Here is a 16574-nt window from a genome sequence, read left to right as displayed (position 1 = left end):
GTATATATATATAGAGATAGATAGATAGATAGATAGATAGATAGATAGATAGATAGATAGATAGATAGATATATAGATAGATATATATAATTACACACACAATCTCATAAGAATCTCTAGACTGTGAATTGACTCAACCCCATTCTGGCTCACTTGGTTCTGTTCTTTTGCAGATATGATTTTGCTATGTTCTATCACCCAGGAGCTAGAAATATTAACAGTGATGTTCTGTTCCTTGAAGGAAGATGTGGAGCCTGGACCAGACTATATATAATTGATCTGTCCCCAATCCTACCTTCAGCAGCAGTGTGACTAAATAAAATTGCATACGAAAAACTTTGTATGCAATGACTTTGGCAGAAAATCCTGTGTTTTGTTTGTTCTTGCAAGCTGGCTGCTGGGGTCTTGCGATTGACTTTGTCACTGACAATCCAGTTTCCAGGGTTTTTCTCTGCCATTTGGGTCATCGTGGACCATTTCTCAAAAATGACTTGCAATAAATAGTCTTTCAATAACTCCTAAATTGTCCCCAATTTTCTTTGAAGAAGTTTGCTGGCTGCTTAGTCTTCCCTCTCATATTGTTTGTTAGGGGAGTGCAGGTCACTTCATGTTTTGGAGGGTTCTCTGTCATCTTCCTTAGATACATTGGGATTAGTTGACTGCATACCACCTGTAATTTAACATGATTAGACAGAGATTGGCCACAACAATCACGTCTGTGACTCCTAGTGACTCCTACTGCTAGAACTAACCTGCAACAGCTTTGGAAAGAGGTTCTGATAACTCTTTAGTGCACCATGGATCATTACAGGAAAGAGTCTGATGAAAAGCATACATTTACTCCACAATTTTGTGCTGAGGATAAGGTTTGGCTCTCTACCAAGTACATCCCTCTAAAGGTGCCCATATACCTTACAATTATCTGCAGATTTTCTGTGGTCAGATGGAAAAATTGCAACAGATTGGCCCAGGTGGAGATTACTCCATCCACACAGTTAAGTTTAGATGGAGGAATCTGTTGCACCTTTTCCATCTGACCACAGAAAATCTGCAGATAATTGTAATGTGTATGGCCAGCTTAAGAATGCCTTCCTTGGAGGGATGAAGAAGTTTTCTCTTTTTTTTTCCTCCATTGGTCCCTTCACTATGTTGGCTCAAATTAACTCAGTCACATAAACTGTAACAATGAACTTTTATGTTGTAGAGATCTGAGAGAGGGAGTGGTGGAATAGATTATCCCAGTGGGCTGGGCTGACAACACTAGGTCCATAAAAATGTGTGTTGTCAGCCGAAATAAATACAGTCTTGAGTAGCCCCAGAGTGAATTTCAGGCAGATCAGCAGGTATTTTTCTGTATTTGCAGGGGTTAATGGGATAAAACACAAAGAAATGTGCATGTATTACAGAGATGTACTGCATACTTTTTGTTTGCTTGTTTTTTTTTTTGTCTTGACATATGCTTAACCACCTCCCAGCTGGCTGTTGTAAAAAAACGGCCGGCCGGGAGCTCTCTGGATCTGAGCGGACATTTTTAAACGGCCGCTCGGCCACGCCCATTTGCGAGCCGGAAAGTGTCCAAATTTAAAAACAGACAGCGATGCCTATTTACATACAAGTGATCCGCTGGCTATAGAGCCGGCGGATCGCTTGTATGAGGTGCCGGTATGTGCGGCTCCCCCCTCCCGCTGGTCTGAGGCTCTGCTGTGCCCGGTGCGACCCCGTGACCAGCATGGTGGCTCTCTGACAGGGGATCAGAGTGAGATCGCTACACGACCTCCCTCTGGTCTCCTCTCCGCTGTCAGAATCCGGAAGTGATGTATATTGCATCACTTCCGCATTCTTGTGTCACTCTCAGATCTCTGCTTCATCAGCTTCTTTGGGGGTCCGTAGGTGACGTTAGGGGTCTTGGAGACCCTACTTGTCCCTCATGGAAATCTACTTGTCCCTCATGGAAATCTACTTGTCCCTCATGGAAATCTACTTGTCCTGATGCAAAAAAAGATTTTTTTTTTAAAACCAAAACCGTATTTAGCAGTGCCAAGAAGAGCTTCACATTGGTCAGTGCCATCAGGTAACTGCACTGACCAACGAGTGCTTGAATTTTGCAAGCGAAATTCAGAATACATGGCACAGGTACAGATAGTACACCCATACTGGCGGATGGGAAGGACCGTTCGCTGAAAGGTAAGTATAGTGGGGGGTGAGGGGACCAGAATTGTCCGGGTAATTCCATTTTACCCTTTGGGGTGAGTGCAGACTTGGGCGACCGTGTGTGGTTGCCACACGGCCCCCTTAGACAATATAACTAGATATATAACAATATTTCCACTATATAATTTGTGGATGAGCTTACCCAAGTGTTTGGGCCGCCCACTAGCTCACGTTAAACGTTTGTTGGATTAATTTCGCCACTAAAGGAGTCACCTTTTATCTATGTTATTTACGGTATAGTGGAGGATTAAATCTCCATCTGCTTACCGACACATTATATAATATAAAAAATGAGCACACACACAAGTTGCTACACCAATCACTGACTCAAAGTAAAGCGTACACAAGTTTATTTATTTATATTTATTATATATTTATCACTAGTAATCACAAATATTGATTTATGTTAATTATTTTAAATTTAATTACTCAAGCAAACATAATTGATCACATTATTATTGTTATTACATAGTATTTATATAGCGCCAACAGTTTGCGCAGCACTTTACAATGTAAGGAAGAAATTACAATTACAATACAATTCAAGACAGGATGGTAAGGAGGGCCCTGCCCCTGAGGGCTCACAATCTAAAAGGGAGGGGCCTGTGATACATGAGGAGGTAGCTGTGTGGGGATGAATGTGATGGTTCAGTGGTTAGGTTGAGGAGGGATAGGCTTCCCTGAAGAGATGAGTCTTCAGGGAACGCCTAAAGACAGTCAGGGTGGGAGATAGACGGACAGGTTGGGGTAAAGAGTTCCAGAGGATGGGAGAGACTCTAGAGAAGTCCTTGAGGCGAGTATGGGAGGAGTAGACTAGGGAGCTGGAAAGCAGGAGGTCTAGGGAAGAGGGGAGTGGACGGTTAGGGTGATATTTTGAGACAAGGTCTGAGATATATCCGGGGGCAGAGTTGTGGATGGCTTTATAAGTGACTGTTAATATTTTGAATTTTATCCTCTGGGCGAGTGGAAGCCAGTGCAGGGATTGGCAGAGGGGGGTTCCAGACACATACACAGGATGATGTATAATTTATTAGATTAGTAAACACCAAGCGCAACATATTAGTTATATTGTCTATGGTCTTTAACATACATTGTTGCAGCTGGTGACTATTCACAATATATTTCTCCTAGCGCAACTATTCGTTTATTTGTTTCACACGGCCCCCTTGATTTCAATAGGGTTACATCCACGTGGTAAATCGCTGAAAAAAGGTACATGTATCTTTTTTTGCGACACACACCGTGCTGTGCTTTCAACCGCGAGCCCATGCAATTTCATGGGCGTTATTGCGGCGGGAAACTGCACAATCTGCCTGGCGCGACTGGAGTGCCATTTAGACAATAATGGCACTTCCAGCACGATCGGCGGTGATGTGCGATTCTAAGACCGCTCGGCCATGCCCCATGCATGCAGTTATTCGCATGCAGATGATAGGGGTTGGTTTAAATTTTTTAGATTTTATTCTACTTTTTTTATTTTTGCTTTGTAATATTTGTTATTTTTATCATTTATTTTTATTATTTTTTTTACTTTTATCGCCTTTTTTATTTTTCCCATTTTTATGTATTTATATTTTTAATTGTTATATATTTTATCTTTTTTTTTTATTATTCACTTGACTTTATTGCTATCACACAATGGGTAACCAGCCCCTATGTAATAGCTTTTGGAGGTGACAGGTTCTCTTTATTGACCCTGTCACCTCCAACACAGGAGTTCTAGCACAGCACTGTGCTCATTCTCCTGTGACAGGAAGATTGAATTCCTGTGTCACTATTCACACGGAGCAAAGCTGAGAAGCGCTCTCTGCTCTGCTCCGTGCTCTCTAACCTAATTTGCTGTGGTCACGGATCCCCCACAAGAGGGGGGGCCTCGAAGACCACGGCAAAAAGGAAGCCCGCATGCAGAGAGGGAGGCAGCCGGGAACGGTACACGGCCGGCCAGCCACCTGAGAGAGAGGAGGGGGGGAGGGGAGACCAGGGGAGCGTGATTCAGGCAGGTTACAAGTGATTTTGTACAGCCATTTAAAATCACTTGTACAAAACGGCTCACACACTACATTTAGCCGGCTGCTTGCCCGCAGCCGGGCTAAATGTAGAAAAAAAACACTTGCCCGGCGCCCGAAACTGCCTGTCCCGGGCGTGGGGCGATAGGAATTCCACACCCCTGTATATAACCAAAAGGAAAAGGGTTAATCAAGTGTAAAAGGAGCAGACACTTGTAACACTGTGAACTGTCTTAATGGACGGAGGAGCAGCAGCAGCAGCGGAGGTACAAGGGGGATTTCAGATTAATCAGTCGCAGTCTCTTCTCCCCTCTCGTACTGCCTACAGCGGTCTGTGAAAGGGACACACACCTCCAACACAGGAACCAGCAGGGAGAAGAGACTGCGGGCGGTGACTCTGAAATCCCCAGCTGCTCCCCCCCCCCCCCTTGTACCTCCGCTGCCAGCAACTAATCGAAAATCAACTAATCGATGATGGGAATAGTTGCCAACTATTCTCATTATCGATTTTAATTGAGTTAATCAATTAGTTGTTGCAGCTCTATGCTCGGCAATCGCAGCTCTATGCTTGGCAATCACTCCCTCACTTGTACACCTCTAGGCCCCATCTCCATAGACTTTGAAAAGAAGTATGAAGTGGATGATATATCGGACTCTGTATCCAGAGGAAAATTTTAGTACCTGGTAAATTTGAAGGGTTATGGTCCTGAGGAAAATACTTGCGTTCTAGGGATGCACCAATACTGGGCATTTTCACCAGTACTCGTACAAAAGTCGGGCAGATGGATACAGATATACTGGTGCAGCAGTGGCGTAACAACCGGGGGGGGGCACTTGCCCCTCGCGCAGGACTGAGGGGGGGCGCCGTCACGACCCCCGCTAAACGAAGCCATGACACGATCACCCGGCTGTCATCGGGCGGCCGCTTGCTCTTCCGAGGCCACTGCGAGCGGGCCTCTACAGTGCCTGATTGGAGGGCGCGTCTGCCTGATCCAGCCAGCCCGGTGTTACAGGATAACACAAGCCTGTAAAACTGTGTTAGCCAGGTAGACAACATTTCTCTGGTCTAAAACACTTCAAAATAAAAACAATACATACACACTCCAGATGATCTTAGAGCCCACTCTACTAGCACCATGTCTGCTTTCTGGACACGGGCAGCCCAAGCTTTCACATTTTTGCCAGATGTTACCAATTGGATGCAACACAGGAAATTGAACTAGTTTTATCTTCAGCATCCCTCCCATAGGTAAATATCTCATGTAGTGTGCTATTATGGAACATAGAGCAAAACAGACATTCTGCTCACTGGTAACAATGTTTCTTCTTAGTAAACATGTCCAAAATGTTACCTGATTGTATTTACTGAGGTACACAGGTAGAAATTAAAATGCCTGTTCCTCTTGTAGTGTGCGGTCATAGAGACTACATGGAAACATTGGGAGGAGGATATTTTTGCTTGGAAGGAGCAATTTTTACTTTGGGGTGCCTGCTGAGTAAGTAGAGGATTTTCATCATATGATGTCACATTTGGCTGTTTTGTGCCTGCATATTGTTGCGGATTGTAATGATTGCCCATTTTTCTTGATGTGTTTTGGAGCCATTCACCACCATTCACGCACTGCTGGTGAGCCCTTGAATTTATTTTTTATTTTATTTTTTATATTTTCATGTTTTTATCTATGCAATGTTCAGTTGGTCTTCACTGTCTCAATTTCATTTCTGGATGTTTATTAGTATTCGTTTAATTTCATAATGATTACAGAAAATTAAATTAAATTTTGACTGGAGCAGGTATGCCACTGATTGGAAACTGAACAAAAAAAATTATCTCTGGATTTGGACAACACGTACATTTAGTGTGTAAGTAATGTTAAAAATTATGTTTGTAAATTTGTGTTCCTTGTATTTTTTTCTCCCCCCCCCCCAGAATCCTTTGGACAGAACTACCCAGAGGTGAGCATATGTTTCTTACTATGCATGTTTCACATCAGTTGTACCTTTGTATGTCTCTATATTATAATAAAATGATGATTAAGCAGGTACAATATTTTCCCTAATCATCTTCCAGGACAGCAACCTTAGATGATTGGTTCACCTTCTACAGGAAACACAATTAGTAAAATAGGTAAAAGCCCCTGCCCTTCCCCTCGTACCTCAGTTTAGATTGTTTCCTACTATCCAGGACCACGTCACGTTTGTTCTTTTCTTCCTGACCGGTTGGCCTGCAGGTCACGGATCCCCCTCAGTGCAGCTCTACTGTTAAAGGCATTTTTCCTCCCTTCTGGCCTTGCTGTAGAGCGGAGGGGTTTTCCCCCCTATATTTTTTGACAAGCCAGGATCTGGTTCCTTTCCTCCCTTAAGAATACAGTCCTGAGGCCCCCAGGCATGTGGCCCTGTCCTGCTTTCCCTTGCTTGATGTAAGGGAGCTTGTAGCGTGGCTCCGGAGCGGCGCCTAGCATGCTGGAGCAGCGTCTCAGGCGGGCAGTGGACTTAGAGGCACTTCCGGTGTGTTCCAAGCCTTGACTTGGAACGCATGACGTCACTTCCGGTCGCGAGCGATTACCTCACTTCTGGTCACGGCTGATTGCCTCGCTTCCGCTATGCGCTCTCTGCTGTTGGGTGTGTTGGAGGCTGCTTGGAGCTGTAGAGCCCGGATACCAGGACAGACTGTGGGGGAAAAGACCGCTAACGCTGCCCGAGGGAGGAGGAAGGCAAGCCTGCGGTGGCTGTCCCTGAGGGTAAAGGGGTGAGTGAGGCTGCTTACTCTTGCCTATTTCACTATTACCTGGGACACTTTGTGATTTATGCCGTGGGGTATTGTACACTTATCTGACTTCATTTTGCTATGCAGGATTCTTCAGAAAGAGTGTCTCCTCAGTGTTCTGTTCCACTGCCTGCCCCAGCTATTACGCTAACTAAGAAACGCTGTGGCAGCTGCAATCTGAAGCTTCCCTCTGGTTATTCTAAGCCTAGTTGTGATTTATGCCTATAAAAATGATTAGCCTCTGAATCTACTAATCTTATGAAGGGTTTTCTAGATTGTATGAAGACAGACATGGTGGCTACAGTTCAATCTTTTAAGAGTGCCATGGCTGATATGTTGCCTTCCACATCTAGTGCTCCTATGTGGACAAGGTCCAGTCTTCCTAGTATGTCAGGGGTACATCAGAAACCAGTCTCTTTCACTGAGGTTTTGGATAGAGCGGTGTCAGATTCTGACTCTGGGTCAGAGAGTTATCTGGAGGAGGACGAAACCATTGAGGAGTCTACTGAGTCTAGGCATCTTTTTCCTTTAGAGGATATGGATTACTTGCTTCAGGCCATACACACTACTGGTTTTTGGCTATAACAGACAGCCCCACACGATTTGTCTACCGGAGCACGTTGGCCCGATGTCTTTATCGATACTTCCTATGCCGTCACTCTTCTAAGTATAGAATGTTCATTCATTCGTGCAAAGAAAAAGGTCCTTCATAGTGCAGTAATTTCCAGGAGTTTATTCGAAAATAAAATATCAATTACAATAAAAACACGTCCGGCCGGTTTAACAACAATCAAGTTTGGTATGGTAGACCCGCCCCTACGCGTTTCGTCACCACCGACGTCCTCAGGGGAGCATGCAGGTCGAGACCTAGAGTCTTTCTAGAGTCTTTAGCGGTTCTAAGTAGAGCAGTAGCTTATCTTGAGATGCTTCTGCAGAGTCAGTTAGAGCAGGTGTAAGATCTACGGCTTTGCTTAACTCAGCCAGACGAGCTATCTGGTTGAAATCCTGGGAGGGTGACTTAACCTTTAAATCCTTCCCTTTTGAGGGAGTTTTTATGTTTGGTTCTGGATTAGATGAGGTCTTGACCAGATCCTCTGAGAAGGGGAAGAAATTCCCAGAAAAGAAAAAGAGAATTCGCAATCAGAGGTTTTTTCGCTCCCCAGAGGAACAGAGGAAGCAACCTAATAAGCCCCAGGCCCAGCGGAGAACCTGGCCTTTTAATAAAAATAAAGTTAAGGGAGGCCTGCTTTTTTCAAGCCCAGCCACCCCTAACAAGGATTCTAAATGATGCCAGCAAGAAAGTGGGGGGAAGGCTTTCCATATTTGTGCCACAATGGGAGAATATTTCAAAGAATCGTTACGTTTTACATCTCCTAGAAAGGGGATATCGCCTAGAGTTTTTATCCCTTTCCCCCACAAAATGTTTTCCCACAAAATGTTTTCCTAACAAAATTTCGAAAGGATCACATGAAGGCCCAAGCCCTAGAGGAGTGCATCCAAACTCTTGCTTCACAGAACGTCATTGTACCGGTCCCAGCAGAGCAGCAATTTCAGGGTTTTTATTCCCATGTATTTCTAGTTCCAAAACTAGGAGACAAGTTCAGGATGATCCTAAATCTGAAGAAGTTAAACAAGTTTTTAGTGTTCAAGCACTTTCGTATGGAAAACATTTAATCAGTACGAAAGACGCTTCAAATTTCAGTGTTTATGATCACCCTGGACCTGAAGGATGCGTATCTGCATATACCTATATGTCTGGAACACCAGATATAACTTCGATTTGCTGTGGACACAGGGCAGGGAGTAATGCATTGGAAGTTTCGAGCCCTCCCCTTTGGTCTGTCGGCGGCCCAAAGAATTTTCACGAACGTTTTGGCAGAGCCAGTGTTTTTTTTGTTTTTTTTGTGCCAGCAAGGCATATTCCTGATCCCATACCTACACGACCTCCTTATTTACGCCCACTCACAGGAAGAAGTATTGGCAAGTCTGAAAAAAGTCAGGGACCTGTGAGAATTCCTGGGGTGGATAGTAAACTGGGAAAAGTCCTGTTTAACCCAGACTCAATCAATTGTATTTTTGGGATACAGAATTAATTCTGTATCTCAGAGACTTTTTCTTACAGAAGAAAAAGTCCTCAAGATTTTGGAGTTGACTCGATCTGCACACAAAACAGATTTAACACTGAGGGAGATCATGAGGCTGTTAGGCATAATGACCTCATCCATCCCAGCACTGGATTGGGTCCAGTTTCATATGGGACCCCTGCAGATGTTCCTATTATGCCTACGGGACAGGTAGAGGGAGTCTCTGGAAAGAAGTACAAATTCCGGAGGAGTCTCGTTTTTTCCTAGAGTGGTGGATGTCTCCAGACAGACTGAGAAAGAGCAGGCTGTGGAGTCGGGTAGATCCAGTAAGGATTACCACGGACGCAAGCTCCTGGGGTTGGGGGGCGCATGCTCAGAGTCTTCAGGCACAGGGGTACTGATCCCAAAAGTTGGCAACGTCATCCTCAAATGTGAGGGAACTTGCTGCAGTAAGGGAAGCCTTGGTAGCCTTTCAGGTAGTGTTGGAAAATCAACATTTTACAGATATTTTCAGACAATTCAACAGTGGCTTACCTGAATCAGGGGGTGCAAAATCGCAACCCCTGTTGAAAATAACTCAGGAGATTTTTCTGTGGGCAGAGCCGAGAGTGCTTTCCATCTCGGCGGTTCACATAAGAGGGGTTCACAACGTTACTGCAGATTTTCTAAGCAGCAGTCCCATACGACGGAATGAATGGGAATTACACCCGGAGGTATTTGCACAGATTGTCCAATTATGGGCTCAGCCAGAGATAGATTTATTTGCTACCAAAGAAAACCGAAAGATTCAGGAGTTCTTCTCTTTGAGCAGGAAACAAGGCTCCAGGGAAGTGGGTGCGCTGGCACAGGACTGGACCTTCAGCCTGGGTTATGCGTTCCCTCCTCTGGTCCTGATTCCTCAGGTTTTGCAGAAGTTAAGATCAGCTTGTGCTCTCATTCTGTTGACACCCTTTTGCCCAAAGGAGAACATGGTTCTCAGAGCTACTGGCAAGATCAATCCAGACCCAGTGGACCCTTCTTCAGGGCCCAATCTTGCATCCAAACCCAGATTTTTGCGCTTGACGGCCTGGCTCTTGAGAGGAGGATCTTGAGGGGGAAGGGTTGTTCAGAAAAGGTAATCAACACTCTTTTATCTAGTAGAAAATTTATGGAAAGGTCTGGAAAGTGTTCTCGACCTGGTGTATGGACAGGAATGTTGCTTCCCCATCAATACCCCTTATTTTAGAATTCTTACAAGAAGGGGTTGAAAAAGGATTAGCCCTAAGTACCCTTAGGGTACAAATGTCAGCCCTTTCTGTATTTTTGCAGTGTAGATTGCTAAAAGAACCTCTAGTTAAAAGGTTTTTGTTGGCAACAGAACGTTCGTTCTTACCCTGTTAGATCAAAGTTATTTCCTCCCTGGGATTTATCTTTGATCATTTCTGGTTTGACCAAATCTCCATTTGAACCTATATCAGGGGTGCTTTTTAAAAGGCTGTCCCTTTTTAAGATCGTATTTCTTTTAGCAATTACCTCAGCCAGAAGAGTGGGAGACCTTCAGGCCCTATCGATCAAGGACCCATACTTTACGCTCTCTGTGAGGATAGTTATTTTGAGACCAGATCCCTTGTATCTTCCAAAAGTTCATCCCAGTTTCATAGGTCCCAGAAAATTGTCTTGGTTTCATTTTGTGATGACCCAAAAGATCAGAGGGAGATAATATTTCACACTCTAGATGTTAGACGGTGTCTCATTGAATACTTGGAGGCAACAAGGCATTTCAGAAAGTCTAGCCATTGGTTGGTTTTGTTTTTTGCTCCAAGAAAAGGTTTGCAGGCCTTTGTTGCCAGGTGGATCAGACAGGTCATTGCCTGGATTTATATGTCTGAGGGAAAAGAGTTACCTCTTTTCAGTTCGAGCCAATTCGACCAGGTCATTGTCCACTTACTGGGCAGGAAGAGCTGGGCCATCGGTGGAACAAATCTGCAGGGCAGCTATCTGGTCAAAGCAGGACACTTTTATCAAACACTACAGAATTGAAGTCCTGTCCCAGATCTGGCCTTTTGGCAGAAAGGTGCTTCAAACAATTGTCCCGCCCTAAAGGGGTAGGCTTGTATTTTATGTACTTGTTTAGGGCTGCAACAACTAATCAACATAATCGATTATAATCGATTATTGAAAAAGTTGACAACTTTTTCAATAATCGATTAATCGGCTTCCGATCAGTTGGCCCTGTTCACGGCTCCACACACGCTGCACTCCGCACCTCCTCCCCAACTCACGCTCACCGCTGCCAGACCCGCACACCCGCATCCACGCTCTACACGCCGCACCTCCTTCCCGCCTCACACTCACCGCCCGCCCACATCCACCAGATGTAGTAAGGAGGAGCAGGTGTGGGGGATGACAGCGGCACATAAAAAAATTGCTGGGGTTTGTAGTCCTCTATACAGCGCAGTGCAGAATATTATCCAACTATAGAGGAGTACAACAAATCCCAGCAATGGTACATTATACATACAGTGTATAATGTATTGCTGGGATTTGTATTCCTATGTATAATATACAGCACAATGTACCATCAGCTATAGAGGAATACAAATCCCAGCAATACATTATAGAGCACCATGTGTGGGTGGGAGTGCAGGCTTACCTGAGCGGCTGTATAGAGGACTACAAACCCCAGCAATAATACATTATACAGCGCAATGCAGAATTCCATTAGCTATAGAGTACTACAACAAATCCCAGCAATAATACATTATACAGTGGTGCAATGCCGAATACCACTGGCTATAGAGGACTACAAAACCCAGCAACAGTACATTATACAGCGCAATGCAGAATACCACCAGCTATAATGTACTATTGCTGGGATTTGTTGTGCTCCTCTATAGCCAGTGCCATTCTGCATTCATTGCTGTATAATTTTACACTTTCCATTTCACTATATTGAGCACCACACTTTTAAAAAAATGTTTTATTTTCACCGCTCCAAGCTTGCTCCTGTGATGGACTTCAATCTCAATACAAACTAGTAGTCCCATCACTGGAGCCATTTTTTAAAATGTATTTTATTGTTTATCCGATTAACCGATTAATCAAACTTAATAATCGGCTAACTAATCGATTTTGAAAATAATCGTTAGCTGCAGCTCTATACTTGTTTATCCTCTCAGGTTGCTGTCCTAGAAGATGATTAGGGAAATGTTCCGTTAGACTTCCCGGTAACGGTATTTCTTGAAATCTTCCAGGACAGGCCTACTTCCCACCCGGAATAATGTATGGAATGTTATTTGTTGTCGGTGTGTCCCCTCGTTTACTGGTGGTGGTAGTCGTCCTACTTTTATCTCAACTGAGGTACGAGGGGAAGGTGAGGGGCTTTTAACTATTTTACTAATTGTGTTTCCACGAGTCATCTCTCAGGTTGCTGTCCTGGAAGTTTCCTAGAAATACCGTTACCGGTAAGTCCAACTGAACATATACCGTATTTTGCGGTCCATAAGACGCACCGGACAAGAGGACGCAGGGAGGTCCGGCGCGCCTTATGGAGCACTCCACAGACTGTAGCTTCTGACACAGCTTCTATGACAGAAGCTGTGACAGAAGCTGCAGTTAGTGACCGCTGAGACAGGTGGCGCTGTGATTACAGCGCCACGGTCTCAGTGATCACACAGAGCAGACGAAGTAAGTCCGTTCTTCGTCTGCTCTATGGTGATCTCCATCGTCGCCGCTGCTCGGTTTTAATACGAGTGATCTCATTAGATCACTCGTATTAAACGAGCAGTGGCTCCTACTGCTGAATACGATCGCCGCCGCCGCTGCTCGGCTTTAATACGAGTGATCTCATTAGCTCGTATTTAACGAGCAGTGGCTCCTTTTGGGGGGGAAAAAAGTGCGTCTTATGGAGCGAAAAATACTTTAACTTGCCTCAGATATTTATTTTTAACATTCTGTTTTGTTGTCCTTCATCTTTTGTACAGTGGGGCTTATTTTATATTAGGGCTGCAACTAATTTCATAATTGATTAATTGACTGATCATTTACTTGATTGGATTAAAAGTTTTAGTTAAAATAAAATACACAAATGCAGTGATACAAACAACGTTTACTTCAGAATAAAAGTGCACATTTTTTGCAATCGCACTTCAAGCGGGAGGCATGTTTGCGGTGCCACTGAAATGAATGGCACTGCAACGCACCATAACGAACTGAAATCAAAAACGACTTTATTATTTTTTATTTTTTTTTAATAACCGTTTGTATTGTTAGACATTTTAACTTAGTTTCATGGATTTTAAAATCTGAATTGAAAAAAGAGATCTAAGCCAATATAATAAAATAACCATCTTTTTTTTTAAAATAACACCAAAATTTTAAAAATTATTGCCCTCTGGCGCACATGACGATACCAGACATGTGATCGTCATTTTCATATGCCAGTGCACCTGACTTGTGTTTGTGTTAGTATGAGCACTATCGCGGGGTCAAAGGACTTTTTTTTTGGGGGTGGGGTGTATTTTTAATTTATTTTATTTAACCTTTGTTTTTTTAAAACTTCCCTTTTTAAAATTTTTTTTATTTTACTTCATTGCTATCACATGGGGGGGAGGGGGGGAGCTCACAATGTGATAGCACATTGGAGATGACAGATTCTCCTTAAGGTGATGTTAGGGGTCCTTCTCTGCCTGCTGTTAGTCAGCAGTGGAGGAACTGAAGGAGAAAGTTCTCCTTCAGGTCCTCCTCTGCTGATTGACAGCAGGCAGTGGGCGGGTGCAATAGCCAGTCTGCTACTGGAATTTAAAATGGCCAATAGCAGGCTGGCTATTGCTCCCAGGCGCTGGATGGGATCAAGCCGTAAGAAAGGGGACACGGGGAGGTGCAGCGGGAACGAGCAGTGTGGACTCGAAGGAGCACCGGAGGCAACGGGGGATTCCAGAGGCACAGCTGTCTCTCCTCCCCGCATGGGGTGCGAGCTGTAGACACAGACCACAGCATGCAGGGGCTCCCAGCGGGGAGGAGCATGTGGCAGCAGGTGGGCGGGAGAGTGAGTGAATGAGTTTTGACCTCTCCTTCACCGCTGAGCATTGGCTGTAGGGGTCTGTGTCCCCTCCCATCACCGTTGGGAGCAGTGGAGATCAGAGGGGACATGGAGCCCATGAAACAACTAATCGAACAATCAATTAATAATAAGAATCGTTGATTAGTTGTTGCAGCCCTAATGTATATGTAATGGAAAATGTAGGTGATGTTCCTTATAAACAGTTGGATCCAATCTATCACATTGTAGTGCAGATTATAAATCGCAGGTGCACAATTATAAATTTGGAGAGGTAGAGTAAGAGATGTGACTACCAAAGGGTTGAAAAGTAATGGGTGTGGCAAAATAGCAATAATGTTGTATGCTATGTAGGCCTTAAGCCATTACTGAAAGTGACACTAAACCCCATGACACTAAGGGGGGTTATTCAGTTAGGTGTCGAAGGCAGCCTAATGGAAGACAAAATTGGAGAACGGAAGCGCCACTACCTGGCGCAATAAATGTGGTGAGGCTTGGTGAGATGGATAAGTGATGTACTCACCTATGGTAGGTGGATCATTATTCGCTTTTAGGACGGCCGTCCAGATGGAATGGAGCAGTTGTGGGAGACGGTCCTTCTTGGGATGGGTGGTGTAGCGGTGCGACACAAAGGAACACAGGAAGGTAAGGTGAGGTAGGTGAGCACAAAAAGGAGAGATTAAGTAACTCACCGCAAGGAAAATGAAAGCTGGCTCTCAACGACAGATGTGGGCTCATGTGGGAAGCTGCAGGATGGTCCTCTGCTGGCGTGGTAGTCCTGCTGGACGTCCGCGGTGTCCGGCGCTGGGGAGAGACGCAGTGCTGGAGGGTGGTGTGAATGCTGAAGTGTTGTGATGGCCCCCTGAAGTGACTGCTGGAAGGGGGGTGAGGATCCGGAGTGGAGGCGGATGTGGATGAACGCTGGGTCCTCCTATTAGTCCGGCGAGTCTGTGTCCTCAGACTGTCGGCTTTTTTCTTTTTTTTTATTTATAATTTTTTTTTTGCACTTATTATTATTGCTATTATATAGGGGGATAACAATCCCCCTATATAATAGCAAAGGCACACTGACAGGTCCTCTTTATGGAACATTAGGGGTCTCTAGGACCCCTAATGTCACCTGTGGACCCCAAAAGAAGCTGATGAAGCAGAGATCTTCGGCCGCGGGGGGAACGAAAAAACGAGCACATATAGACGATGGGCGGGCTATGGAGCCGCCGATCGTCTATATGTGAAACACACAGTAACGGGTGTTTGCATTGGTTGGGTCCTTTCTGCCCGTGCTTGCCCGCTGGAGACGGCAACCCGCCAATGCTGCAGTGCTGTCTGTCCGTTTGTTTACAAAGTGGTTAAAGAAAAAAAAATTCAAAATAATTTTTTTTAAAACAACGCATGCCTGCCTGACCGCATGCGACAAAATCTTGCCGCATAATGAAGCATCTGACAGATGACGGCAAAATAAAAACAATCGGTCGGAGCTAGCCGTAACATCACCGCTAGCTCCGCCCAACTGTTTCCTATTGGCCAGAAACTGCCAGAGTTTTCTAGAAGGTCCCAGCCAATAAATAACTGGGCAGAGCTGACCGTGACATCACGATCGGCTCCGCCCAGGTTTTGTTTAATGACAGATCAGCATCCCCAGGTGATTTGGGGACGCTGGTCTGTCATTGCAACTGGGCAGAGCTAGCCGTGAGATCACAGCTGGCTCTGCTGTCACTTCGGCTCAGTCGAGCTGAAGCATATGCCTTCGCTTGGCTGTGCTGCTCGGCTGCTGTACGGGTTATTGTGATTAGCCCGTACAGCAGCCCTTCAGTTCGACTGAACTGAAGGGTTCAGGCGGCTGAAATGAGTGAAAAACCCTCTAAATCTCCTAATAATTTTTAAATTATTAAAAATTATTATTATTATTAACTATTAACAAAATTAAAATGTATCTGATTTGCGTATCACTTAGCTGTAGATCCTCAAATCAATTAAATTATGCTGACCTTCTGTCCTTCCTTCTGTCCTTCATTCTATCCTTCTATCCTTCCTATGGTCCCTGTGCATGTTCTAAAGTAGCCACCATTCCAAGCTCATTCCCATGATGGACTACAATCACAATACAAATTTGTAATGTGAGATTGTAGTCTATCTCGGGATCGAGCTTGGAGCAGTGGCTACTTTACAACACATACAGGGACCATGGGGAACAAAAGTAGTCACCTTCCAGAAGCTACAGCTGCAAGCTCCCTATGTGATAGCAAAAAGGCTGTGACGGGTCCTCTTTTTGGAGACTATCAGGGGTTGATAAAACCCCTAATGTCACCTACTGACTCCCAAAAAAGCTGATGAAGCAGCAATCTGCTTCCCCAGCTTCTTCTTCGGCTACAGCAGCTGAAGAAATGACAGAATGACTCCGGAAAGTGATATACACATCACTTCCGTGTCCAGTGATTGGAGCGGAGTTCAGCAGCTGGGAGTGTGTT

At 44.6% G+C, this 16574-nt stretch overlaps 1 protein-coding gene across 1 annotated transcript in view; it reads left to right on the top strand.

Annotated features, from left to right (window-relative positions):
* The window catches only part of RBBP5 (RB binding protein 5, histone lysine methyltransferase complex subunit), a 94337-nt gene that overhangs the window by 2154 nt on the left and 75609 nt on the right, over window positions 1-16574 (top strand). Inside the window, exon 2 of the mRNA XM_018571586.1 lies at window positions 6148-6173. Within this exon, the coding sequence (XP_018427088.1) occupies window positions 6148-6173 (26 nt within the window). The remainder of the gene's footprint in view (window positions 1-6147; window positions 6174-16574) is intronic.

The sequence above is a fragment of the Nanorana parkeri genome, unplaced genomic scaffold (genome assembly GCF_000935625.1).
Source record: "Nanorana parkeri isolate BGI_ZX_2015 unplaced genomic scaffold, ASM93562v1 scaffold1787, whole genome shotgun sequence".
Lineage (NCBI taxonomy): Eukaryota > Metazoa > Chordata > Amphibia > Anura > Dicroglossidae > Nanorana > Nanorana parkeri.
Note: the sequence above shows the minus strand (reverse complement) of the source record. Positions and strands in the feature narration are given on the sequence as shown.